Source organism: Calliphora vicina, chromosome 1, assembly GCF_958450345.1.
Source record: "Calliphora vicina chromosome 1, idCalVici1.1, whole genome shotgun sequence".
Classification (NCBI taxonomy): Eukaryota; Metazoa; Arthropoda; class Insecta; order Diptera; family Calliphoridae; genus Calliphora; species Calliphora vicina.
In genome coordinates this window covers 18,796,518-18,823,578 of record NC_088780.1, presented here as the reverse complement: position 1 = coordinate 18,823,578, position 27,061 = coordinate 18,796,518, and the positions used below count along the sequence as shown (strand labels likewise).

The 27,061-nt window shown below is 31.4% G+C and overlaps 3 protein-coding genes across 4 annotated transcripts in view; all 3 read right to left on the bottom strand.

Moving 5' to 3' along the window:
- Positions 1 to 27,061, bottom strand: part of SNF4Agamma (SNF4/AMP-activated protein kinase gamma subunit) — a 279,015-nt gene that overhangs the window by 214,158 nt on the left and 37,796 nt on the right. The window lies entirely within an intron of this gene.
- On the bottom strand, positions 3,383 to 5,575 carry LOC135963843 (leucine-rich repeat-containing protein 15-like). The gene has a single exon (XM_065515871.1). It carries the CDS (start codon positions 5,306 to 5,308, stop codon positions 3,530 to 3,532), a length of 1,779 nt encoding a protein of 592 aa, XP_065371943.1. The 5' UTR covers positions 5,309 to 5,575; the 3' UTR covers positions 3,383 to 3,529.
- On the bottom strand, positions 11,076 to 12,890 carry LOC135948826 (leucine-rich repeat-containing G-protein coupled receptor 6-like). Its single transcript, XM_065498280.1, has one exon. It carries the CDS (start codon positions 12,840 to 12,842, stop codon positions 11,076 to 11,078), a length of 1,767 nt encoding a protein of 588 aa, XP_065354352.1. The 5' UTR covers positions 12,843 to 12,890.

The following is a 27,061-nucleotide window of genomic DNA, read 5'->3' as shown; positions in this document are numbered from 1 at the left end:
CCATCAATTTGTATGATTGCAAATGTTTGTGTTTTAATATTAAATGATTTCAATTCAATATGTTTGTTGTGTGTTTGTTATTATTTGTGGGCATAGCAACATGTTTAAAAACTCCACGGACAAGATATTACCAGCAAAAACAAAAACAAATAAATCTCAATTGTTTTTTTTTTTGCAAAAATAAAATGATTGATGTTTGTTATAATAGAGTTTTGAAATGTTTTTAGGTAATTAAAGCGATAAAAAGGACTTACGATTCTTCAAATGTTTTTTAAAATTGTGTTTATTGCTTTTAAATATATTTTAAATCATTTAAAATTGTATCTTCAGTAGAATCTGCCAAAAATTTTTTTTGTCAAAAATTATTTTTCCCAAAAAAATTTTTTTTTTTTAAAAATTAATTTTTCCCAAAAATTTTTTTTTTTAAATTAAAAAATTTCGAAAAAAAATTTTTAAAAACAATTTGGAAAAAAAAATAATTTTGTTTAAATAAAAATATTTAAAAAAAAATATATATTTTTATTTTTTCCTTTATTTCCATGAATGTTTGCCTTTACAGGAAGTCAATGTTGACTCATGGATTATGCGGTACGAAATTGCTCCATTTGTCGTCGAAGGTAAAATACAAAATTATCAAAAAGGCCTAATTTAGACATGTGAAGCCATATGCAATTCTTCCGTTTGTCTAGGTATTCAATGACATTTGTTGACAGTCAAGATTCATTTGGATGTGTGAAGCGGTGAGGCATTTTTCCACTAGTCTTCACAAATAAGATCCAGGAAGTTTGACACAGACTTTCTTATGACTTAAGGAATAGGAAAGTTTAAGAACAATCCATTTGGATATGTCAAACGGTACGCAATTCTTCCATTTATCTTTACAACTGAGATCCTGGAAATCTATGTAAACAACTGGACTAAGCGTTTCGGAATTCTCTTTATTTGGCTTCACATGTAACGAATACGATCCATAATAACAACACCTCATTTAGATGTGTGAAGTGAGATTCTGAAAGTGGCTGTTAACACGTCTCATTAAGGAAACGGAATATAATTCTTGTATCTAGAGGAATAGGGAAAGAAAGCTCTTTTCTAATAATGTTCCTTGTCTTTGTGTTAGGACTATTTAGTACTCCTATCGAATCTTTAAACTTTTCTCTAAAGATGTTTAAAGGGATATAGCTGATTCTTCCACAATCCTAAATTCAAACTTAACAATTTGTAATGATTATTCTTTGGTCTTTAATCAGTCTGCTGATTTCCTGGTTGTACCATAAACCAGACAGTTTGAGGGATAGAATATTGAAATTCTTGGAGAATCGCACTCCTTTTGAATGAAGTGTGAATGGATATTCTTCCACTGAACCTTTTGATCGAAATAGAATGGTTGCATAGCTAAGCAAGTCAATATCAATACTGCAATGAATTTGTATGATGACAAATCATTAGATTAAGATCTGGTTCACTACAGCCTTCCTTTAATTAGATATTTGAGATTGCAATAGGTCCATCTTAATGTCGGAGAGAAGATATTGGAGCCACATTCCTTTAATGAAACCTTAACTACTGTAGTTAGGATCATTCGGGAAAGAAGAGATATACAAGTCCCCATTTAGATGTGTGAAGCGGTTCTTCCATTTCTCTTTACAAATGAGATCCTGAAAGTGTATGTTAACACGTCTCATAGAGGAAACGGAATGTAATAATGTTCCTTGTCTTTGTGTCCTATCGAATCTTTAAACTTTTCTCTAAGGATGTTTAAAGGGATATAGCTGATTCTTCCACAATCCTTAATTCAAACTTAACAATTTGTAATGCTTATTCGAACATTGGTCTTTAGTCAGTCTGCTGATTTCCTGGTTGTACCATAAACCAGACAGTTTGAGGGATAGAATCTTGAAATTCTTGGAGAATCTCACTCCTTTTGAATGAATTGTGAATGGATATTCTTCTACTGAATCTTTTGATGGACATAGAATGGTTGCATAGCTAAGCAAGTCAATATCAATCAATGCAATGAATTTGTTTGCTGACAAATCATTAGATTAATTCTGCTCAGCGGAAAGATCTGGTTCACTACAGCCTTCCTTTAGTTAGATATTAGGGATTGCAATAGATCCTTCTTAAGGTCAAAGAGACCTTTAATGAAACCTTAACTACTGCAGTTAGGATCATTCGGGAAAGAAGAGTTATAACAAGTCCCCATTTAGATGTGTGAAGCGGTTCTTCCATTTCTCTTTACAAATGAGATCCTGAAAGTGGATGTTGTTAACACGTCTCATAAAGGAAACGAAATGTAATTCTTGTATCTAGAGGAATAAGGAAAGCTCTTTTCTAATAATGTTCCTTGTCTTTGTGTCCTATCGAATCTTTAAACTTTTCTCTAAAGATGTTTAAAGGGATATAGCTGATCCTTCCACAATCATAAATTCAAACTTAACAATTTTTAACGCTTATTCGAACATTGGTCTTTAGTCAGTCTGCTGAATTCCTGGTTGTACCGTAAACCATAAAGTTTGAGGTATAGAATCTTGAAATTCTTGGAGAATCACACTCCTTTTGAATGAATTGTGAATGGATGTTCTTCTACTGAAACTTTGGTTTGGTTGCATAGCTAAGCAAGTCAATATCAATCACTGCAATGAATTTGTATTAATTCTGCTTAGCGAAAAGATCTGGTTCACTACAGCCTTCCTTTAGTTAGATATTAGAGATTGTAATAGGTTCTTCTTAAGGTCAAAGAGAAGATATTGGAGCCACTTTCCTTTAATGAAACCTTAACTTTACTGGAAGTAATGAAGTCGGACTTGGATGTGGAAAAAACTATTGAGTAGAGTGAGGATCATTCGGGAAGGAAAATCATTCGGTAAATAAGATATATCATAAGGATCCATCCCTAATCCTGGATGTAAATCAAATTATTCAAAGATGTAACGGAAGCAGTTTAGATTTCCGGGGCAAATTCGTTTTGGCATCTGCTATAGACGCTGCATTTGGATTAATTTAAATTAACTATCCTTTAATGTGAACCTTAACTTTACTGGAAGTAATGAAGTCGGACTTGGATGTGGAAAAAACTATTGAGTAGAGTGAGGATCATTCGGGAAGGAAGATCATTCGGGAAAGAAGATATATCATAAGGATCCATCCCAATCCTGGATGTAAATCAAATTATCCAAAGATTTTACGGAAGCAGTTTAGATTTCCGCGGCAAATTCGTTTTGGCATCTGCTATAGACGCTGCATTTGGATTAAATTTAATTTTTTCCAAAAAAATTTTGATTATTGCTTTTAAATATTCATATTTTAAATCCTAAACAAAACAAAACTTTACAAATTAAACCCTATCCTTGAACTTTATCGTTTCAAATTAAACCATCTCTTTTTACTACATTTTGCTTTCTTTAAGTACTAAAATATTTAAATTTATTATCAAAGATATATAGCGAGATTAAATACAAATATACATTACAATACTGTTAATTAACATAAATTTGATTTTGATGTGATAACAACTGTTTATCCTTTATCAAACCACAATGGAAACCTGCTGCCACAAGGTCTTGTTAAAACGTTCAAAGGACTTCAAACGCATATCAATGTCATTAAGTTTTTCCATTACCAGGGCAAACTTTTGCTCATAGATACCAAAGATAGTCTTAAATTCACGTCTCAATTTCTCCATTTCCTTGGCATGTTCAAAATTCAATTGATTGTACTCCTGTATATTGGAGGGTGAGATATTGGAAACCTCTTGGGCGTTATTCTCCAACAACTGCTGGGAACTTAAAGAATCCACATAATATTCATCATCTAATGGTTCCAAACGATACATACACTTAATGCCCTGTATATATTCTCCAGGAAAATTGCTGTCATATTCATCGTGAGTATAGGAGATTCTCAGGGGTTTTATCACCATGTCCATGAGCATTTGTAGATTGTAACAGTTCCAGTTGTTTTCATGTATATAAAATTGTGATAATTTTTCGAAATATTTGAAATTTAAAGGATTAATTTCCTGCAGCTGATTAAAGGAGACATTTAAGGAACGCAATTTATGGGGAGAAGCCAATACCGTAATGGGTATTTCTTTGAGAGAGGTATTGCTAAGATCCAGTCTCTCCAAAGAGTTAATTTGCCATAAATCGGGTAAAGTTTTAAGTCCGGGATTATTGGAGACATCGAAAGTTCTCAAGTTGGTGGTGAGAGCCAAAGAGGAGATTTGCTCTAATTCATTGTCTTTCAAGCGCAACGTTTCCAAATATTCCGGCTGACTAAAATACAATTCTTTGAGATTATTTTGTTGCAAATCCACATGCACCGCCTCGCCATAGATATTGACCCGATAAAGAGAACAGTTTTTGGCCCATAAATTCTCCACTTTCACATTGCCACACACCAAAGTTTCCAAATCCGTATTATGGGAAACATCCAAATATTTTAAGATATTCTGCTCTTGAAAGGCATACTCCTGTATCTCAGTTAATTCATTTTGCTGCAGATGCAGGCTAAACAGTCGAGGATTTTCAGCAAATAAAGCATCTTGTATAATCTTCAGGCGATTTCCAGCCAAATTTATTTGTTGTATGCCCGGCATATAGCTGAAGATTTGCGAGGGCAGAGTCTCTATAAGATTGTTGTGTAAATCCAAAAAGTTTAGCTTGCCCAAACCCTTGAAACTATCATTGTACAACATGCTTAGGCGATTGCTATCCAAAAAGAGAAACGATAAATTGTCGACATAAGAGAATAGCATGGGTTTGATTTCGGTCAATAGATTCTCGGACAACAGCAGTATGCTTAAATTGTCTGCCTTAAGGAAATTATCCCATTTCAAGGTTTCCAACGAGCAGTTCCTAAAATCCAGCTCCTGCACCTTGAAGGCATAGAAGAGATTTAAAGGGAAATTGGCAAATTTGGAGTTGACAAAAGTCAAAGTGAAATAATTGGCTTCCTTGATTTTATAGGTGTTCTCAGAGGTGAAACGTATCTGTGATTTGCGGTCAAATGTTACCACCACACTTTTATCACCATAATCCATTCCAGAACACACGCCTATATCATTACATCTCTCATCATCGGTATACAATTGTATGGCTGTCAAATTGCGTCCTGCCTTATCATCCGCATTATCTTCATTTCCATCTTCAACACTGACACTTTGCTGATCTTCATTTTCCTGGGATTGCTGTGATTGTGCCAAAGAACCTTGATCCTTCTCTTCATCTTGTAACTCAGCTTCCGTTTCCGTTTTAATGGCCTTTACAACCAATATCACCATAAACAATATTTTTAATCCTTTCATGGTTTTTTTAGTTTAAAACAAAAGAATAGATTCTATTCTCACACAAAATTTCTTTTTCAATACCGTTTGCTGTTCGTGTTCGTGTTTCAACGTTTGATTTTTAACTGAATATTTTTGTATTTTTTTCATTTTGAATTCTCCTCCACGTTTGACTGCACAATTTTTGTGTTTATTATATGTATATTATTTTATTTATTGTTATTGTTGTATGTATCCGAAGCTATTTTGTGATTATTTAGAATAAAAAAGTAATAATTATATGTGGAATATACATTGATACATACATTCATTTATTTAGTGTATTCGTTAATGTACAATATGTTTGTATTCATTCATACATTGTTTAAAACCACAGTGGCAGCCAAAAGGAATGTCGTCGTTAATAACAAATAAATTTGCAATAAATTAATCTAACTGCAGCTCCTATAACAGATGTCAGATTAAGAATTTGCCGCGGAACAAAACTGCTTCCGTAAAATCTTTGGATAATTTGATTTTCATCCAGGATTGGGGATGGATTCTTATGATATATCTTCTTTCCCCGAATGATCTTCCTTCCCGAATGATCCTCACTCTATTCAATTGTTTTTTCCACATCCAAGTCCTACTTCATTACTTTTAGTAGAGTTAAGGTTTCATTAAAGGAAAGTGACGCCAATACCTTCTCTCCGACCTTAAGATGGAGCTATTGCAATCTCAAATATATAACTAAAGGAAGACTGTAGTGAATCACATCTTTCCGCTGAGCAGAATTAATCTAATGATTTGTCAGCAAACAAATTCATTGTAGTGATTGATATTGACTTGCTTAGCTATGCAACCATTCAATGTCCATCAAAAGATTCAGTAGAAGAATATCCATTCACAATTCATTCAAAAGGAGTGAGATTCTCCAAGAATTTCAAGATTCTATACCTCAAACTGATCGCTCTAAAAGGGGAAACAGGGTAGGTGGAGGTTTCTATATTGAGGACTTTGGGATAAAATCCTACTTTAGGCTACCTAACTTCTGTACTGCTCTTCAGGCAGAAATTACAGCTATTAAACGTGCATCCAACTGTATATTTACTGACAGCAAGGCTGCCGTTAACGGAATAGCGGGTGTCTTTTCGACATCTAGGTTAACCAAGGAATGCCGGGTATCCCTAAATGAGATAGCGAGACATTCTAGGATAACGCTTATATGGGTCCCTGGACATGATGGAGATCAGGGTAATTGTATAGCAGATGATTTGGCCAAAATGGGTGCAATGATGAGTGATGAGGCGATCGACCCCTTTTCTGGTATTTCCCTTGTTAAATTCAATATGGGCTGTTCAGCAGAAACTATATGAGACTGCACAATACAGATGGACTAATGAACCTTCCTGTGCTACAGCAAGGTCGACTTGGGCCGTATATGATGCCAACAGGACGAATCTACTTATAGAATACCGTCGTGAGCAAATAAGGCTAATTGTCTCCTTTAATCGGGACACATGCTAGAAGATTGGGCCTACGGTACAATGATTACTGTAAAAGCTGTCATAATGAAGAAGAGGAAGAGACTGTGTACCACCTTTTCTGCCAATGCCCGCCTCTTACAAACCTGAGGGAACGCATCCTCGGATTTCCATTCCTATCATGCTTGAATGAGTTATCAAGGATGAATCTTAGACGAATCTACTCCTTCATCCGGGAATCTGGCTGGTTTAATTTGGAGGCAACTGAAGTATTGTAAATGCACTGCTGTCTACCCCTTGGGTATCACAATGAGATCAGATTTGAATGGACCCAAGTGAGCTGCTTGAGGAGAAGCAGCCCATGGAATCCTGGTTGTACCTCAAACTTTACGGTACAGCCAGGAAATAAGCAGACTGACTAAAGACCAAAGTTCGAATAAGCATTACAATTGGTTAAGTTTGAATTTAGGATTGTGGAAAAATCAGCTATATCCCTTTAAACATCCTTAGAGAAAAGTTTAAAGATTCGATAGGACACAAAGACAAGGAACATTATTAGAAAAGAGCTTTCCTTATTCCTCTAGATACAAGAATTACATTCCGTTTCCTCTATGAGGATCTCATTTGTAAAGTGAAATGGAAGAACCGCTTCCCACATCTAAATGGGGAATTGTTGGTCCGCAGAGAATTTCGAAACGCTTAGTCATAGATTTCCAGGATCTCAATTGTAAAGATAAATGAAAGAATTGCGTACCGTTTGACAAATCCAAATGGATTGTTCCTAACCTTTCCTATTCCTTAAGTCATAAGAAAGTCTGTGTCAAACTTCCTGGATCTTATTTGTGAAGACTAGTGGAAAAATGCCTCACCGCTTCACACATCCAAATGAATCATGACTTGCAACAACAGTGTACATTACCTTTGAATTCCTAGACAAACGGAAGAATTGCATATGGTACGTCTAAGTTGGAATAATCATTACAAATTGTTAAGTTTGAATTTAGGATTGTGGAAGAATCAGATATATCCCTTTAAACATCCTTAGAGGAAAGTTTAAAGATTCGATAGAAGTACTAAATAGTCCTAACACAAAGACAAGGAACAGTATTAGAAAAGAGCTTTCCTTATTCCTCTAGATACAAGAACAACATTCCGCTTCCTCTATGAGACGTGGTAACATCCACTTTCAGGATCTCATTTGTAAAGAGAAATGGAAGAACAGCTTCACACATCTAAATGGGGTCTTGTTATGGATCGTATTCGTTACATGCGAAGCCAAATAAAGAGAATTCCGAAACGCTTAGTTCATTTGTTTACATAGATTTCCAGGATCTCAATTGTAAAGATAAATGGAAGAATTGCGTATCGTTTGACATATCCAAATTGATTGTTCTTAACCTTTCCTCTTCCTTAATCCATAAGAAAGTCTGTGTTCAACTTCCTGGATCTTATTTGTGAAGACTAATGGAAAAATGCCTTACCGATTCACACATCCAAATGAATCCTGACTGGCAACAACAGTGTACATTACCTTTGAATTTCTAGACAAACGGAAGAATTCCATATGGTTTCACAGTCTAAATGAGTCCTTTTTTACCTTCGACGACAAATGGAGCAATTTCGTACCGCATAATCCATGAGTCAAAATTGACTTCCTGTAAAGGCAAACATTCAAGGAAATAAAGCCTAAAGCGAGAAATTCCTACCACTTAATCCAAGAGTTGACATCAATTTAATGTATCTCATTTGTAAAGACAAATAAAATAATTGCGTACCGCTTCACACATCCACCAAGAGCCGGTTGTTAGCAACAATCTCCTTAACCAGTGAAGTCAAATGATGGAATTTCTTGGCACTTCGTCATCGATTTCTTGGATCTCATTCGTAAAGAGGAATGGGAGAATCCCATCTCATACCTAAATTAGTCTAATTTGGCTTCGCTTGAATTAACATAGTCTTCCTGGATCTCATGCCGCTTCATGAAATTTTTGGCTCGAACATCCCGGATCTCTTTTGTAATTATAGATGAAGAATTGTGTACAGCTTCACAATGAGTTGACACAGACTTCATGGATTCCATTTGTAAGGAAGAGAATTACGTACCCCTGCACTGATATCCATAGTGTCAAATAGGAGAGTTTCCTACCGCTTAAACCAAGAGTTGACATAGACCTTCTAGATCTAACTTTTAAAGATAAATTGAAGTAGAGTTCTATACTGCTACACTGCTGCTAGTATCGGTAGGGTTATTTACTTGTTATGTTTAATCACGACCATGCTTGAACTTTCTAGATCTTTTAGACAACTGGAAGAATTATCTGATGATATTCTGCTCTTGGTTTCGCTTTACACATGAAAATACAGCCTGTTGTTATCAACAGTGTCAATTATCTGTGAACCCAAATGTGGTTTATTTGCATCTTTAAAGAATCAACACTTGAAAGACTTCCTACCTTGGCATTGGTAGAGTGTCAAAGGATAACACTTCTTCTTTTACACTTGAAGAAGGATTCTGTGAAGCCACAATAAATTCGTTTCAATGGATCCTCCTATTGACATTAGTACAGAGTTCCTATGCCCCACTTACAGAGTTCCTATGCCCCACTTTTAAATACAATTAAGGACCCTATTGACATCGATATAGTGACAGTTAACATTCATAGAATGGCAAAATTACGACTTTCTGTTTCTCATTAGAAAAATATGAAAAGAAAGCGGCAACGTCAAATGTCAGCAATTTATTTCACTTGTCTGCCTGTTGCCATTGGTAGAGGAAGAAGTGAGTTGAACTTATCAATCTGAATTATTGGCATTGTTTCAAAGTCTCAAAGATAGAATTCCTGCATAAAGAAAGAGAGCACTTTTGTAAATACAAATCGGAGAAGTCTATAGTGTTTCTGAGTGCAACATGTGACATCGAGACAAGAGTGACAAAAACAATGACTTGTTTTTTCTCATTGGTGTGAAGCCAAATGGGAACAACTCGTTCTAGTTTTTCCGCCTGTAGGAAATGATAGAGAAACAAGGAATGGTAATATTCCTATAATTCACTTGTGAATACAAATTTGTCAAAGGTGCTGCACTGTTGGCATCGGTTGAGTGTTTCAAAGATATGATTCGAGTTCTTTACTTGTAAGGAATCCAAATTGGAAGACTTCCTATTCCCAGCTTGGAAATACAATTAATAGAAGTGTATAGTAAGATTTTCAATTTCTCACTTGAAGAAAGAACACTGTGAAATCAAATGGAAGCAAATTCGATCCACCAATTGGCATAGGTAGGAAAAGAAAGAACGAAAAGAAAGGAGAAGTGAATAGCGCTTCCATATATGACCTGCTGACATCGGTAGAGTGACAAAAATAAACAGGAAAAGTGGCAAATAGAACAAAAAAAGGAACGACTTCCGGAATCTCACTTGAAGGAACGAATTATGAGAAGCTTAATTGAGGAAATTAATTCCGATGTGAAGAAAAGAAAGACTTCATATTCCTTGAGATCACAAAAGAAAATAAGGTTGCAAGAGGCAAAGAGAGCAAAAAAAGGAACGACTTCCGGAATCTCACTTGAAGGAACGAATTATGAGAAGCTTAATTGAGGAAATTAATTCCGATGTGAAGAAAAGAAAGACTTCATATTCCATGATATCACAAAAGAAAATGAGGTTGTCTAGTGGCAAAGAGAGCAAATAAAGGAACGACTTCCGGAATCTCACTTGAAGGAATGAATTATGTGAAGCTTAATGGAGGAAATTAATTCCGATGTGAAGAAAAGAAAGTCTTCATATTCCTTGAGATCACAAAATGACCAGGTGTTCTTCATTTGTAGAGTAATATTAAAGACAAATTGAGGAAAAATCCTGAAACTCCGTTTCGTAGCAGACTTAATGGAGGAAATTAATTGTAATGTGATCATATTCCATGATATCACAAAAAAAATGGTTGTCAAGTGGCAAAGAGAGCAAAAAAAGGAAAGACTTCCGGAATCTCACTTGAAGGAACGAATTATGTGAAGCTTAATGAAGGAAATTAATATCAATGTGAAGAAAAGAAAGACTTCATATTCCTTGAGATCACAAAATAACCAGGTGTTCTTCATTTGTAGAAAATAATATTAAAGACAAATGGAGGAAAAATCCTGAAACTCCCCTTTTCTTGGCAGACAAATTGAATACTCTTCCTTAAACTTAAAACTCCTTCTTTACATAATGTTCGTTAAGTTGCAAACTTTATTAGTTTATTATAATTGAAATATATAGATTAAATATAAATATACAATAAAATAATATTAATTTACTGAAACTTTATCTTTCCCCTTGACTTTATCTTTCAAAACATAATGCCAACATTACGCCATAAGCTCTCACTTAAACGTTCAAATTTCCTAAGACGCAAATCCATATTGTTTAGTTTATTAAAAATCCAGTTGAATTTTTGTTCATAAATTTGAAAAATAGACTTAAATTCACGACTCAATTCCTTTGCATCATTTATATATTCCAAGTTTTGAAACTCCTGTTTGAGGGAGTTTGAACTATTGAAGAGCTCTTGGGCTGTGATGTCTAACTGCCGAGAGCTATACGAGTCCATTTGATAGTCATAATCTGTTTGTTCTCTAGCAGGCATACACTTAATACCCTGTATATATTCTCCAGGGAAGTTGTGATCGTATTTATCTCGTGTAAAGGAGATTTTCAAGGGTTTTATTATTTTATCCATTAGTAGCTGTAGATTGTAACATTGCCAATTGTTGTGATGTATATAGAATTGTGTTAATTTCTGTAGATATTTGAAATTTAAGGGTTTAATTTCCTGTAACTGATTAAAGGAGATATTAAGGGCTCTTAATTTAGGTGAAGAATTTATTATGTTGACAGGTATTTCCTGCAGTGAGGTATTGCTAAGATCCAATCTTTCCAAAGAGTTGAATTGATAGAAATCGTTTAAAGTTTTTAGTTGAGGATTGTGGGAGACATCTAAATCCAGCAAGTTGGTGGCTCGTTGCAAACAGGAGATTTGCTCTAGGCTATTGTCTTTCAAACTTAACGTTTCCAAATATTCCGGTTGATTAAAATACAATTCTTTAAGGGAATTTTGTCTTAAATCCCCATTTACCACTTCACCATAGATATTGAGGCGTTTCAAGGAACAATTTTTGGCCCATAAATATTCCACCTTTAGATTGACACATACCAAGGTTTTTAAATTGGAATTGTGGGAAATATCCAAATGTTTTAAAGTCTCCTGATGCTTAAAAGCATATTCCTGTATAGCTTTTAAATTATTTCTTTGCAAGTGTATGCTAAACAGCCGGGGATTGTAAGCAAACAAGGAATATTTTATGATTTTGAGCCGATTTTGGGATAAATTTATTTGTTGCAAGTAGGGCATATAGCTGAAGATTTGCGAGGGCAGAGTCTCTATAAAATTGTTGTGTAAATCCAAATAGTTTAGCTTGTCCAAACCCTTAAAACTGTCTTTGTACAAGATGCTTAGGCGATTGCTATCCAAAAAGAGAAACGATAAATTGTCGACATAGGTGAATAGCATGGGTTTGATTTCGCTTAACAGATTCTCGGACATCAACAGTATGCTTAAATTTTCGGCTCTAAGGAAATTATCTCGTTTTAAGGTTTTTAACGAACAATTCCTAAAGTCCAGCTCCTCTATCCTAAAGGCCTCAAAGAGATTTAAAGGAAAATTGGCAAATTTCGAGTTCTTAAATGTCAAACAGCAAGAATTCCTGGATTCTAAGACTTTATAGGTGGTCTGGGAGGTAAAGCGTATTTTCAGTTTGCGAGCAAATGTTACCACCTCATCTCTATTGCCATAATCCATGTCGGAACACAAGCCATTCTCACTGCATCTCTCATCATCGTTATACAATTGAATTTGTTTCAAGGGAGTTTTCAGTTCTTCCTCATCATAATCATCTTTATAGGAGGTTAGGATCAGATTTTCTTGCTGATCTTCTTCATGCTTTGATGGTGCTGCTGCAGAACCTTGGTCCTTATCATGTGGAGTTTCAGCTTTCGTTGCCGTTTTAATGGCTTTTAAGGTTAGTATTATCATAAAAAATACTTTAAATCCTTTCATGGTTTCAAATTTCTTTTGCTATGCCGTTTGCCGATCGTGTTCAGGTTTCAACGTTTGATTTTGAACTGAATATTTTAAGTTTTTTCTCAATTGCAATTCTCCTCTTTGTTATTTTGTTTATTGTTTTGTATCTTAAACTATTTGGTGATGATTTACCTTAATAAGAATGTAATAATACTTACATGCTAATAATATAAATTAATCTACATTCATATATTGTTTAAAATACAGTGGGTCCTCTGTTTCTCAGTTGTAAAGTCAAATGAATAGCAGAAAGAATCTAAAAGTTATTGCTAAAGGAATACGTCCTTTTGGTAAAGAAATAGGTCCCTCGAAAAACCATCTCACCCTCTTGAATTGGGTCTGATGTTATTGTAAGAGTAACAGGAATGAAAACAATCCATCAGTAGACATCCAAAAAGTTCCAAGACCTTGTAAATGTTACCTTACAAACAATACAAAAACATATTTAGATCAATTAGTCGATCGTTATATTTCAAATCCTTCTCACACTTTTCTCACCCACTGTATCTATCCATATTAAATAGATATTTTCAATATATAAATGCGAATATATATTTTTTTAATCATGTTTTTTTTCTTTTTTACTCTGCCACATTATTTTGCTTTAATTTTTTTTGCACACAATAATAAAAACACAAAAATTATTAATAATAATACTTTATAGAAAATTGGCTAGATGATTCTGGCCGCTCGAATTTGTTTATTCATGTGTATCTATCTATTTTAGTCAATTCTATAGAAATTTTAAGTATTTCATATGAATTTTTTTACGATTTTAATTGACCTCCACCTATGTCAATGCTATAGGAAGTGTAACCAAGAGGAGTTTAAGTGGGATGGAGGAGGAAATAACAGCTAGAAAAGCGGTATCATCTGCTTTATGTGTTTTATTTAAAAATTCATATAGAGACTTGTAAGTTTATTAATTTATGGTTACATTAATTCAAATTAATCGTATCTGCTCAGAGTAAGGGAAAATTTTAAAGCGTAAGAGAGAGAGAAAGAGACAGATCGAGGGAGAGAGGGGGAGCCTACACAATGGTGACATGTGCCTGCAGACCATAAACATTTTTTTATGGGGAAATTGGAATATTTTGTGACTAATTATTCAGTTTAATTTTATGATTAGTATGTAGAATTTTATGTGAGTTGTGTTAATTTTAAATTAACAATAGGTTTTTGTATAGAGTGTGAATAAAATGTAACGGGTTATATGAGAATGCTTCCTATAGTAGTCATAGATTTACAGCTACAGTTAACTATAGTCATAGTCATATATGCGTGCCCTGATAGACTAGATGATAGTGTGCTGGACTATTAATCCAAGGGTTGCAGGTTGGATTCCGGCCAGAGACTCTGGGTGTATCTGCAGACAAGCAAAATGCTTCGCAGTTTGTTTAAAAAAAAAAAAAAAAAAAAAAAAAATATTTGCGTTGCATTCGAGAAGCAACCTAACATCTCTGGGGGGTTATTGTGTAACTCATTTCGAAAAGAAATTCGTTCGAATTTGTATGCTTTATACATTTTATTTCGAAAGTGTTTCGTTTCGAATCGAAATACATAATAACACACCTGGTCTAAATACTAGTGTTAAGAATATCCGGAAAACGTACGGAGGAACGCAAATACGAGGATAAGTCAATAAATCCCGTCACTTAACTGAAATTGCAACACGGCTCCTGTCAATTGGCATCTGTCAGTTGACTCCTGTAAAAATTTGAACATGCTGCGTCATTTAGTTTGTGTTTGACAGCCATTGATAGAAGATACCGCGTGACTTGAAGAAAAGCATGAAAGAATGAATCACTCAAATAAAGGCTAAGCTTGATAAATGCTATATGGGAACAGAGTCTGCTCCATCAATTTCAATGGGAAGCTGCGTAACATTCTGGACTCCCAGTTAAGGTCTCTACAACCGAAACAATTGAAATAAATCACGATATGATGTCCTTCTCCCGTATCCTTTTGTAGACCTTTGCAAACCCACACCTCGTGCTTTGTAAGGATGGGGATTCCCAAACGTTCAGAAGAGGAGAAACTGCATCTTTCGTCGACTCAACATTCGTGAGCCCAACCCTCGTAACGGAGCTTAAATGTAGCGTTAGTGCGAGATATTGTGGAAGACATAGATATCTCAAATGGCTCATTGGTTTCAATTTTGAATGATCATAATCGGGTGCACACATGTGCAGTTTCCATGGAAAAAATCCATGAATTAAGCTACGAAATGCTACCTCTTCTGCCGTATTCTCCGGATTTAGCATTGAGTGACTATTTCTTGTTTCCAAACCTGAAGAAATGTTCATAGAGTTAAAAGGACGATGGATATAGAGAATGAATCCATAAATTTCAGCGGAAAAATCTATATTGGGGATTTTCTGTCTAGTCTCTAGTCTAGTCTCTAGTCTAGTCTCTAGTCTAGTCTCTAGTCTAGTCTCTAGTCTAGTCTCTAGTCTAGTCTCTAGTCTAGTCTCTAGCCTAGTCTCTAGTCTAGTCTCTAGTCTAGTCTCAAGTCTAGACTCAAGTCTAGTCTCTAGTCTAGTCTCAAGTCAAGTCTCAAGTCAAGTCTCAAGTCAAGTCTCAAGTCAAGTCTCAAGTCTAGTCTATATTCTAGTCTCTAGTCTAGTCTCTAGTCTAGTCTCTAGTCTAGTCTCTAGTCTAGTCTCTAGTCTAGTCTCTAGTCTAGTCTCTATTCTAGTCTCTAGTCTAGTATATAGTCTAGTCTCTAGTCTAGTCTCTCGTCTAGTCTCTAGTCTAGCCTCTAGTCTAGTCTCTACTGTAGACCCTACTGTAGACTCTAGAGTAGTCTCTAGTTTCAAAACTTTAGCTGATTGCATTTAACACTTATATTATCTGTTTATTTCCAGATATATATTAAACAAATAATCATTTTATTTAAATGTATATTTAAATAAAAAACAGGAAATTCTAATTTTTTAACATTTAATAAGCCATTAAAGTCATTAAAACAATTTGGATAAAAATTAAAAAAAAAAACAATACGATAAAATCTTAAAAATTTGGCTGCATTTTACCTACAATTTAATGAAGCAAATAATTGCGAAATACGTACAACAACAAAGCTAAACAAAACACAACTTATTTAAGCAAAAATAGAGACATTAAAATTGTTAAATTAATAAATATATTTCATAAAAACCACAGAAATTTAATCATCATTAGTGAGTGAAAAACAATGAGAAAGCACAAAAACAACAACATCAAAGTGGCAGCATTAAAAGAAAAGAGCAACAAAATGTAAACAATAGAAGAGAGACATGAAAAAGGGATGCCATATTAAATAGTAAACAGAGGGAATGGGAAATAATGCCACCATTAGAGTATGTAACAAAAGAAACACAAAAGTTTCCTTAAATAAATTTCAAATTATTCATAATTTGTAGAATTTCAAATAAATTTTGTGAACATTTTATAAATAACCAAAATAAGTCACTAAAGTCGATAATGTAAACAAAAATATTGAAGATAAAATTAAACGAATAACAAAAATGTCGTATTTTTGCAGTTCAATAAACTTTTGGGAAATAAAAAAAAAAAACTCATAAACACTCAAAAATATTGTAAAATGAAATAAATGAAAAAACAAACATTAAAGAAAAAAAAAGAAACGTTAATGTTAAACAAATATTTAGAAAAAGCAATCATATGAGCAGGCCAAATGTAATATTCAAAATATTTATTTATATTTATGAAGAAATAAACATAAATATTAAGCATGTGATGGCTATTTAAGTGTTTTTTGAGTTTTATTTTTTTTTTTTTTTTGAAAAAAATAAATATTTTTTGTTTTGTTTATGAATAAAAAAAATTGTAAATTACCTTTTAACAATTTATTCATAATTATTTTAAAAAAAATCTGTTTGTGGTTTAACAAAAGAAACCTTTTAGCACATTTTAAAAATAAATTTTCTAATATTTACTCTGTTTGCTTTTGTTGAATTACGAAATTTAACACTTTTTTTTATCAAAAAAAAAAAATGTTTATAAAATTTTCCTTTATTTGCCAATTTGTTACAAATATTCACACACACAACTTGTGGCTCTTAAGAAATTTCCTCAATTGCGCCCCTCCCCGACAAAGTCTTTATGGTTTCTTCTTAGTTCAATTTGTATTTGAGTTGCCTCAATTGCTACTGATTAAAATGTTTACATACAATTTTATTATTATTATTTTTATTATTATTATTATTAGATTGAGTAAAGTACTCCCCATACATCTATTTAAAAGGAAAACAAATATATATATTGAAAAACTACAACTACACACTGCACAATACACTTAATCAGAAGATTGTTTTGTATACAGCAGTCATATTTACACATGATCAGCAGCGATCGCACTGTGGGGAGGGTGCGAAAAAAATATGCTATCAACTATAGAAATAAGAAAAAACTGAGAACTGCAGACTAGACTAGCGACTAGAGAATAGACTAGATAATAGACTTGAGACTAGACTAGACTAGAGCCTAGACTAGACTAGAGGCTAGACAAGAGACTGGACTACAGACTAGACTAGAGACTAAATTAGAGACTAAACTAGAGACTAGAATGGAAACTAAACTAGAGAATAGAGACTAGACTAGAGCCTAGACTAGAGACTAACCTAGAGACTAGACTGGATACTAAACTAGACTAGAGACTAGACTAGAGACTAGACTAGAGACTAGACTAGAGACTAGACTAGAGACTAGACTAGAGACTAGACTAGAGACTAGACTAGAGACTAGACTAGAGACTAGACTAGACTAGAGACTAGACTAGAGACTAGACTAGAGACTAGACTAGAGACTAGACTAGAGACTAGACTAGAGACTAGACTAGAGACTAGACTAGAGACTAGACTAGAGACTAGACTAGAGACTAGACTAGAGACTAGACTAGATACTAGACTAGAGACTAGATTAGATACTAGACTAGAGACTAGACTAAAGACGAGACTAAAGACTAGACTAGAGACTAAACTAGAGACTAGACTAGAGACTAGACTAGAGACTAGACTAGAGACTAGACTAGAGACTAGACTAGAGACTAGACTAGAGACTAGACTATAGACTAGACTAGAGACTAGACTAGAGACTAGACTAGAGACTAGACTAGAGACTAGACTAGAGACTAGACTAGAGACTAGACTAGAGACTAAACTAGAGACTAGAGACTAGACTAGAGACTAGACTAGAGACTAGACTAGAGACTAGACTAGAGACTAGACTAGAGACTAGACTAGAGACTAGACTAGAGACTAGACTAGAGACTAGACTAGAGACTAGACTAGAGACTAGACTAGAGACTAGACTAGAGACTAGACTAGAGACTAGACTAGAGACTAGACTAGAGACTAGACTAGAGACTAGACTAGAGACTGGACTAGAGACTAGACTAGAGACTAGACTAGAGACTAGACTAAAGACTAGACTAGAGACTAGACTAGAGACTAGACTAGAAACTAGACTATAGACTAGAGACTAGACTAGAGACTAGACTAGAGACTAGACTAGAGACTAGACTAGAGACTAGACTAGAGACTAGACTAGAGACTAGACTAGAGACTAGGCTAGAGACTAGACTAGAGACTAGACTAGAGACTAGACTAGAGACTAGACTAGAGACTAGACTAGAGAGTAGACTAGAGACTAGACTAGAGACTAGACTAGAGACTAGACTATAGACTAGACTAGATACTAGAATATGCTAGAGGCAAGATTAGAGACTAAACTAGAAACTAGACTATGCTAGAGGCAAGATTAGAGACTAAACTAGAAACTAGACTATGCTAGAGTCTAGACTAGAGACTAGATACTAGTCTAGATAATAAACTAGAGAATATACTAGAGATTAGAATCTAGACTAGAGACTAGACTAGAGACTAGAGTCTAAACTACTGTCTAGACTAACATTTTCTTTTATTTCTTTTGTCCACCACTTATTTCTCATTTCCAAACCCAATGTTTCTCTCCTCATTATCTTCATCATCATCATGCTGACGCTGATCTTGTAGAGGAAAATTACTCTAAACTATGTATTTTTATTTAGCTGTCTATAATTTTCTGTGTGTACCCAAGTCATCAACAAGAAAATAATTAGGAAAGATTAGGGTAGAATATTTGGAAGAATTTAAAAATAGTTTCAAAAAGCACACACACCCAAAACAAATACATATGTAATTGGGTTTAATTTGAGAGGAAAAAAAAAACGTCAACAACATAATTGTGATAATTGTTCAATAAAGAAAAGACAAATTGATAGAAAGACAAGAATTTTAGATACAGAAGATATTCTAGAAAAAAAATCGCTTTGAACACAGCTTAGAGCTTAAAAGTTTTAAATTCAATTTAAAAATATGGGATTTAAAGAAGTTTTTCTATTTGGAAATAATGTTTTTCCTTAAAAAATAATATTTTTTGAACAGTTAAATAGCTTATTTGTTATTAATTTCCTGTATTCTAAGCAAAATTGTATTAATTTCTACTTAATTGTAGTAAATCGCTACATTGCCAACATTATTAAGTTGCAAGGTTGCCATATTTGAAAATAAAATGGTGGGAAACAATAAAAATTCAGGAAATTTAGTTAAAAAATATACAGTTGTTGACAAAACAATGGAAACTTTTCCAAATATTCCATGTGTAGCCCAAAATTTAAAATATTTTTTTTTAAAATAAAATTGTTTTTTTTTTAGTATTTTACTTGTATAGTTTTATTTATATAAATTAACTGAAAAACAAACAACATAATTAATTATATTCTGAAAAAAAGGGAACAAAATTAAAAATATTCACTATTTCGCTACTGACAAAACAATGGAAACTTTTAAACTTCTGCAAAAAAGAAGTGTAAAACGAAAATAATATTTAAAAGAACGATGTAAAAAGCATCCTGTTTACAGTTATTTTATTTCATTTTTAAATTCTGGTAATTTTTAACAATTTCGTTTTCTAAGTTCTTCGCATAATTGCTTTATTTCAAAGTTAACAAAAATAGCTAAAGTTAAGATTTGTGAAGTTTTAAAAAATAAAATAATTAACGATTTTAAAGCTGGTTTAAAACAAAAAAGTATCTGTGACAAATATTCAATAAATAAATCAGCAGTTTCAAAAATTATAACGAAAATTTCGTGAGACCGGTTCTGGAAAAAACTCAACATTTAGGAGGAAGACCTCGTAAGACTACTCCTAGACAAGATAATTTAATAGCGAGAGAGTTCAAGAAATTCCCAAAAATAACTCCTAGACAGGTTGTTAATATCCTAAAATTAGAAATAAGTAGCCGAACAGTTAGTCGCAGGCCAAATGAGGCTTGTCTTGGTTGCTATCGTCCTGTGAAAAAACCACTCATTTCTAAAAAGAACCGTTCTGCTTGTCTACAATTGCCAGGGATCATTTAAACTGGTCGATACAGAAATGGAATACTGTCCTCTTTTCCGACGAATCCAAATACAATTTAAGCAGCGATGGGAGAAGACGACCAAAGGGAAAAATATTAGTTCCAAAGTATACAAATAAGACTGTAAAGTTTGGCGGTGGCAATATTATGGTATGGGGATGTTTTTCAGGGCAAGATATGAGCCCAATTCGTAATATAAAAGATACCATGACAGGTATAGGATACAAAACCATATTAAACGATGTTATGTATCCATACGCTGAGGAAAATATGCCCCTAGTTTGGACACGAACGACCCGAAACACACCTTTAGGGTTGTAACCGAGTGGTTACAATCCAACGAGGTACGTGTTTTGAAGTGGCCTGCCCAATCGCCAGATCTCAATCCCATAGAAAATCTATGGGAAATTGTAGATCGTAAAATAAGGACCCAAAATTACACCAGGAAGGAAGATTTATCGGAGGCGGTTATAAGGGAATGGCAAAATATTTCAAAGGAGACCATTGACACTTTTCGGTTCAATTGGTTCAATGCATTGTCGATGTGTAGCAGTTATAAAAAATAAGGGATACCCAACAAAATATTGAGTTATTGCAAAGTTTAGACCATATTTGTTAAAATAATACCTAAGTTTCCATTGTTTTGTCAATGCCGTAATAAAGAAATCTTTTAATTTTGTTTTCTCATTTTTAGAATTTAATTAATTATGTCCTTTGTTTTTTGTTAAATTAAGTTAATAAAAGTATACAAATAAAATACTACAAAAATGTTAAAATTTTTTAAAAAATTATTTCAGATTTTATGCCACTTATGAAATATTTGGAAAAGTTTTCATTGTTTTATCAACCACTGTAATTATAGCCCAATTATGAATAAAAAATTCGCTGTAGTTTTTTTCCCTTTCCCGAATTTCAACATTGAATTTGAATAGGAAAAATGGTAAAAGGGAATAAAACTCAAGCGAATTTTTTATTCATAATTGGGCTGATAATTTAGTAAAGAAAAATATAAAAAACTAAAATTTTTTTTACTGCCCTTATAAAACTGCTTTTTATTTAACCACAACTGTTGAAAATAGTTAATGAAAAAAATTTCGCAAACACGCGCCCAGTTTTTGTTTGCTGTCACTAATTAAATGACAATTGGAATTTGCTTTAGAGACACAAAAAAAAAAAAACAAAGCAAAACATGTTAAAAAATACTTAAGACCACTTAAGCCCCGTGGAAATATTAAGTTTTTTTTTGTTGATAATAATTAAAAAAAATGAAGGGTATAAATAAAAGAAAGTAACAGAAAAACTGCATTGAAGGAACCGTAAAACAAATAAAAATGATTTATAACCTTAAATTGAAAAAAAAAAAATAGAAAATATATTAAGACATGATCTAATTATTATAATAAAAACATGTGGTTAACGGGCAACTATTTTTAAAATAAAAATAAATATGAAAGCAATTTCTAAATAATAAATTTAGAAAATGCCTTTTAAAAAGTACCAAATTTTATTGAAAACAAATCAAGTTTAACTACTTTTAAAGTTAACATTTGAAAAGCATTGAAATTTTAACTAACTTCAGCATTTTATTACTAAATTTAAACAAATGTTTCTGTTTTGTTAAGTTTATAGCAGAAAATCTCTTAAAAATTATAGTGGCAACACTGCTGCCATTCACACTGAATGATTAACATCAAAGAAAAAGAAGCAGCATAAAAACAAAACATTGTTTTTATGCTGCTAATTGACTAATTTTAATAATAAAATTATTAAACAGAGATTCCCTTAACTAAATATCAAAAAATGTATATAAAATAGTAAAATAAAATTACACCCACCTGTTGTTTATAAGTTAAGCCGGAACTTTATAAAATTATTTCTTAATTTTAACAATTATCGCCAAAAAAAAACTTTTTAATCAGTTGTTTTTTTTTCTCACTAATAAATCAACACTTTTGTCACACTCTCACACAAAAAAAAAAACACTATAATAATTAATTTTTCAACACATTTATTAATTTGTTTTTATTATTGATATGTCAAACTCTTTTAGACAGTCACAACAACATAACTGTAAATATATTTTTTTTTTTTAAAAACACACAGAGATAGATGGCTCTCTTTTTATTGATATGTATTTATTTTTAGTATGAAGTTGTTGTTGTTGTTGCTGTTATTAAGAGAGATAAATGATTTGTTTTGATTTTGTTTTAGTTGTTACTTTGTTTTTTTTATTTTGTATTTATACGAAATTGTATTAATAATTAAGGATGACGTTAACTGAAAACATTGAAAATAGAATAATAAGTTATTAAATTATTAGAATTTTAAATTAGCTGATAAGTTTTCAAGCACTGTTTTAATGTCTTACTAAGCATTAGAATTTTTATTAAAAAAGGTTGTATAGTAGGAAGCATCTTAGCCGCTGATTGAAAGGGTAAATCACAAAGTTGAACTTCTCTCAAATGTAAGAAATATTTTAAAATTTTTATATATTCATTTCCTTTCCTTAAAACCATGCATTATTTTATGTGATCTTTTTCTATTTCTTTGTGCTGTCATTTGCAAATAGCAATCTGACAGGTCTAGTTTTATTAAACATGTCAATATTTTCTAAAAGTTTTCTTAACTAAAGTTAAGCAAATTAAAATTCTTTGTTTTTTTTTAATTTTCAAGTGTTTTAATTATTTTAAATATTAAGAGCATACCCTTCACCATGAGTTGCAAGCGTAAACATATAAAAGTTTATCATTCCGTTTGCAACCCCATAAAGTTCTACTGTATGTTGAAATCATTTTTCCCTAGCCCCCAAATACATGATTCATACATCAATATATCCGCTATAGTCGCTGTTCGTTTCCTATTTAAAATCGAGAAAATCGACCCACAAATGGCTGAGATATAAGCATAAAAACCACGACTATCTCGTACTATGACCTATTTTTGTTCTACATATATCAGATTACTGAGTTATTTAATTTAGAGAATATGGATATCTAATGATACAAATTTCAAATACCTTTCCAACGATGTATATAAAGTAATATGGACCTATAATGGGTCAAAATTGTAAAAAATATTTTTTAACCCAACTTTTTTTTAACCAAAAAAATTTTTTTCCAAACAATTTTGTAGCAAATAAAATTTTTTTGCCAAAAAATATTTTCAATCTTTATTTTAAAGAAAACATTGGTGAAGGGTTTATAAGAATCGGCACTGCCGAATATTACTCTCTTTCTTGTTTTTAATTAATTTGTGTTGAACACAAAGAAATGTTTACTATAAAACAGGGAGGGGAATTGCAGTGCTATAAACAACAAAATAATATTTAGTTTTGTTAAAAAATAAATGATTTTCAATTTAAATAAGAAATTTAGGAGGGTGGATCAATAAGTCTGTGACATTTTGAATTCCCCTGCTCTTAACTGAAAGGGCACAACACTGCTCCTGTCAACAGGCATCTGTCAGCTGACTCCTGTCAAAATTTGAACAAGCTGTGTTTTTGTTTGGTCCGTTTTAAAAATAAAGTTTCATTAAGTTTTTTTCAAATTCAAAATCTCTATAGCTTTAAAAGGTATTTTATGTATTCTAAAACAAAATATTAAAAGTTCCCTTCAATATTGTTTAGTTTAGAAAATAAAGTTTCGTTAAGTTTTTCAAAATGATGGAAATTAGATAATTTCTTTGGAATTCGTGTAAATCTTTAGTAACTAAAATAAATATATTAAAAAAGAACTTCTAGTTACTTTCGTTTAAAGTTTCGTTAAGTTTTTTAAAATGACCAAAATTAAAAATCTTTCTAGATTTAAATAGTATTTCCTCTAATCTAAATAAATATAATAAAGGATTCCTTCAATATTATTTGGTTTCGAAAATAAAGTTTCGTTAAGTTTTTTAAAAAGGCCAAAATTAAAAATCTTTTTAGATTTAAATCGCATTTTCTCTCATTTAAAATAATATAATAAAAGATTCTTTAAATATTGTTTAGTTTAGGAAATAAAGTTTCGTTAAGTTTTTCAAAATGACCAAAATTAAAAATCTTTCTAGATTTAATACGCATTTCTTCTAATCTAAAAGAATATAACGAAACATTCCTTCAATATGGCTTAGTTGCAAAAATAAAGTTTCGTTAAGTTTTTCAAAATGTCTATAATTAGAAAAATTCTTTGGAATTAATTTAAATCTTCAGTAATTTAAATAAATATACCAAAAAATATTTTCTAGCTACTTTAGTTTGAAAAATAAAGTTTCGTTAAGTTTTTTATAAAGGCCAAAATTAAAAATCTTTTTAGATTTAAATCGCATTTTCTCTCATTTAAAATAATATAATAAAAGATTCTTTCAATATTGTTTAGTTTAGAAAATAAAGTTTCGTTAAGTTTTTCAAAACGGCGAAAATTAAAAAATTTCTTTGGTATTCCTTTAAAACTTCTGTAATTTAAGCAAATATAGCAAAAAAATATGTTCTAGCTACTTCCGTTTGAAAAATAAAGTTTCGTTAAGTTTTTTATAAAGGCCAAAATTAAAAATCTTTCTAGATTTAAATCGCATTTCTTCTAATTTAATATAATATAATAAAAGATTCCTTCAATATGGCTTAGTTCCAAAAATAAAGTTTCGTTAAGTTTTTCAAAATGTCTGAAATTAGAAAATTTCTCTGGAATTAATTTAAATCTTCAGTAACTTAAATAAATATATTAAAAAATATGTTGTAGCTACTTCAGTTTGAAAAATAAAGTTTCGTTAAGTTTTTTATAAAGGCCAAAATTAAAAATCTTTCTAGATTTGAATCGCATTTCCTCTAATTTAAAATAATATAATAAAATATTTCTTCAATATGGTTTAGTTACAAAAATAAAGTTTCGTTAAGTTTTTCAAAATGTCTAAAATTTGAAATTTTTTTTGGAATTAATTTAAATCTTCAGTAACTTAAATAAATATTTTAAAAAATATTTTCTAGCTACTTCAGTTTGAAAAATAAAGTTTCGTTAAGTTTTTTATAAAGGCCAAAATTAAAAATCTTTCTAGATTTAATACATATTTCCTCTAATCTAAGAGAATATAATAAAGGTTTCCCTCAGTACTGTTTAGTTTAGAAAATAAAGTTTCGTTAAGTTTTTCAAAATTGTCGAAATTAAAAAATTTCTTTGCAATTCCTTTAAATCTTAAGTAATTTAAATAAATATATTCAAAAAGATGTTCCAGCTACTTTAGTTTGAAAAATAAAGTTTCGTTAAGTTTTTTAAAAAGGCCAAAATTAAAAATCTTTCTAGATTTAAAACACATTTCCTCTAAGCTAAAAGAATATAACAAAATATTCCTTCAATATTGTTTAGTTTAGAAAATAAAGTTTCGTTAAGTTTTTCCGAATTGTCGAAATTAAAAAATTTCTTTGGAATTAATTTAAAACTTCTGTAATTTAAGCAAATATAGCAAAAAATATGTTCTAGCTACTTTAGTTTGAAAAATAAAGTTTCGTTAAGTTTTTTAAATTGGCCAAAATTAAAAATCTCTATAGATTTAAAAAGTATTTGATCTTATCTAAATAAAAATAATAAAGGATTCCTTCAATATTCTTTAGTTTAGGAAATAAAGTTTCGTTAAGTTTTTCAAAATTGTCGAAATTAAAATTTTTTTTTTTAATTCCTTTAAATCTTCAGTAATTTAATCAAATATAGCAAAAAATATGTTCTAGCCAAGGCCAAAATTAAAAATCTTTTTAGATTTAAAACGCATTTCCTCTAAGCTAAAAGAATATAACAAAATATTCCTTCAATGTTGTTTAGTTTCAAAAATAAAGTTTCGTTAAGTTTTTCAAAATGTCTAAAATTTGAAATTTTTTTTGGAATTAATTTAAATCTTCAGTAACTTAAATAAATATTTTAAAAAATATTTTCTAGCTACTTCAGTTTGAAAAATAAAGTTTCGTTAAGTTTTTTATAAAGGCCAAAATTAAAAATCTTTCTAGATTTAATACATATTTCCTCTAATCTAAAAGAATATAACAAAATATTCCTTCAATATGGCTTAGTTTCAAAAATAAAGTTTCGTTAAGTTTTTCAAAATGTCTAAAATTTGAAATTTTTTTTGGAATTAATTTAAATCTTCAGTAACTTAAATAAATATTTTAAAAAATATGCTCTAGCTACTTCAGTTTGAAAAAAAAAGTTTCGTTAAGTTTTTTAAACTTAACAAAATTTTAAATCTTTAGAGATTTAAAAAGTATTTGATCTATGCTAAAAGAAAATAATAAAAGTTCCCTACAAATGTATTTAGTTTAGAAAATAAAGTTTCGTTAAGTTTTCTTTAATGAACACAATTTTCCATCTCTGCCATAAATTTTCCATAAAAACATAACAAAACAATTTAATGGCAGGGGGAGAGGTGAGGCCGAGAATTAAGACATTGAAAAACATACTACATACAGTGACAGATCAATATTATAACAAACATTTGTTTTTAAAATTAAATTATTTAAAAAAAAAAAAAAATCCAGGAAATTAACAAAACAAAAAGATATTTTGATGATTTAGCACAAATTTTAACAAGACAATAATAAAAATTTTATTAAAAAATAGAAAACTATGATAAATAATGGCTGGCAAAGGGGAAATTTTTGTGTTTCATACACTCTCTTTGTTTTAGTTTATAACTCTTTTTAATTAAATTATTACTCATTCCCTTAAGCAGCTCTTTAAAGATAACAACAGCTGATTTTAGTTAAGAAAAAAGAGCAAACAAATGAATTTCTATTTGGAAAAAAATGGTGTTTTTGAACAAAATTTCGAAATACATA

What these genes read in the sequence shown, in the direction of transcription:
- LOC135963843 (XM_065515871.1), bottom strand. Translation starts at nt 5,308, where the DNA reads ATGAAAGGATTAAAAATATTGTTTATGGTGATATTGGTTGTAAAGGCC.
- LOC135948826 (XM_065498280.1), bottom strand. Translation starts at nt 12,842, where the DNA reads ATGAAAGGATTTAAAGTATTTTTTATGATAATACTAACCTTAAAAGCC.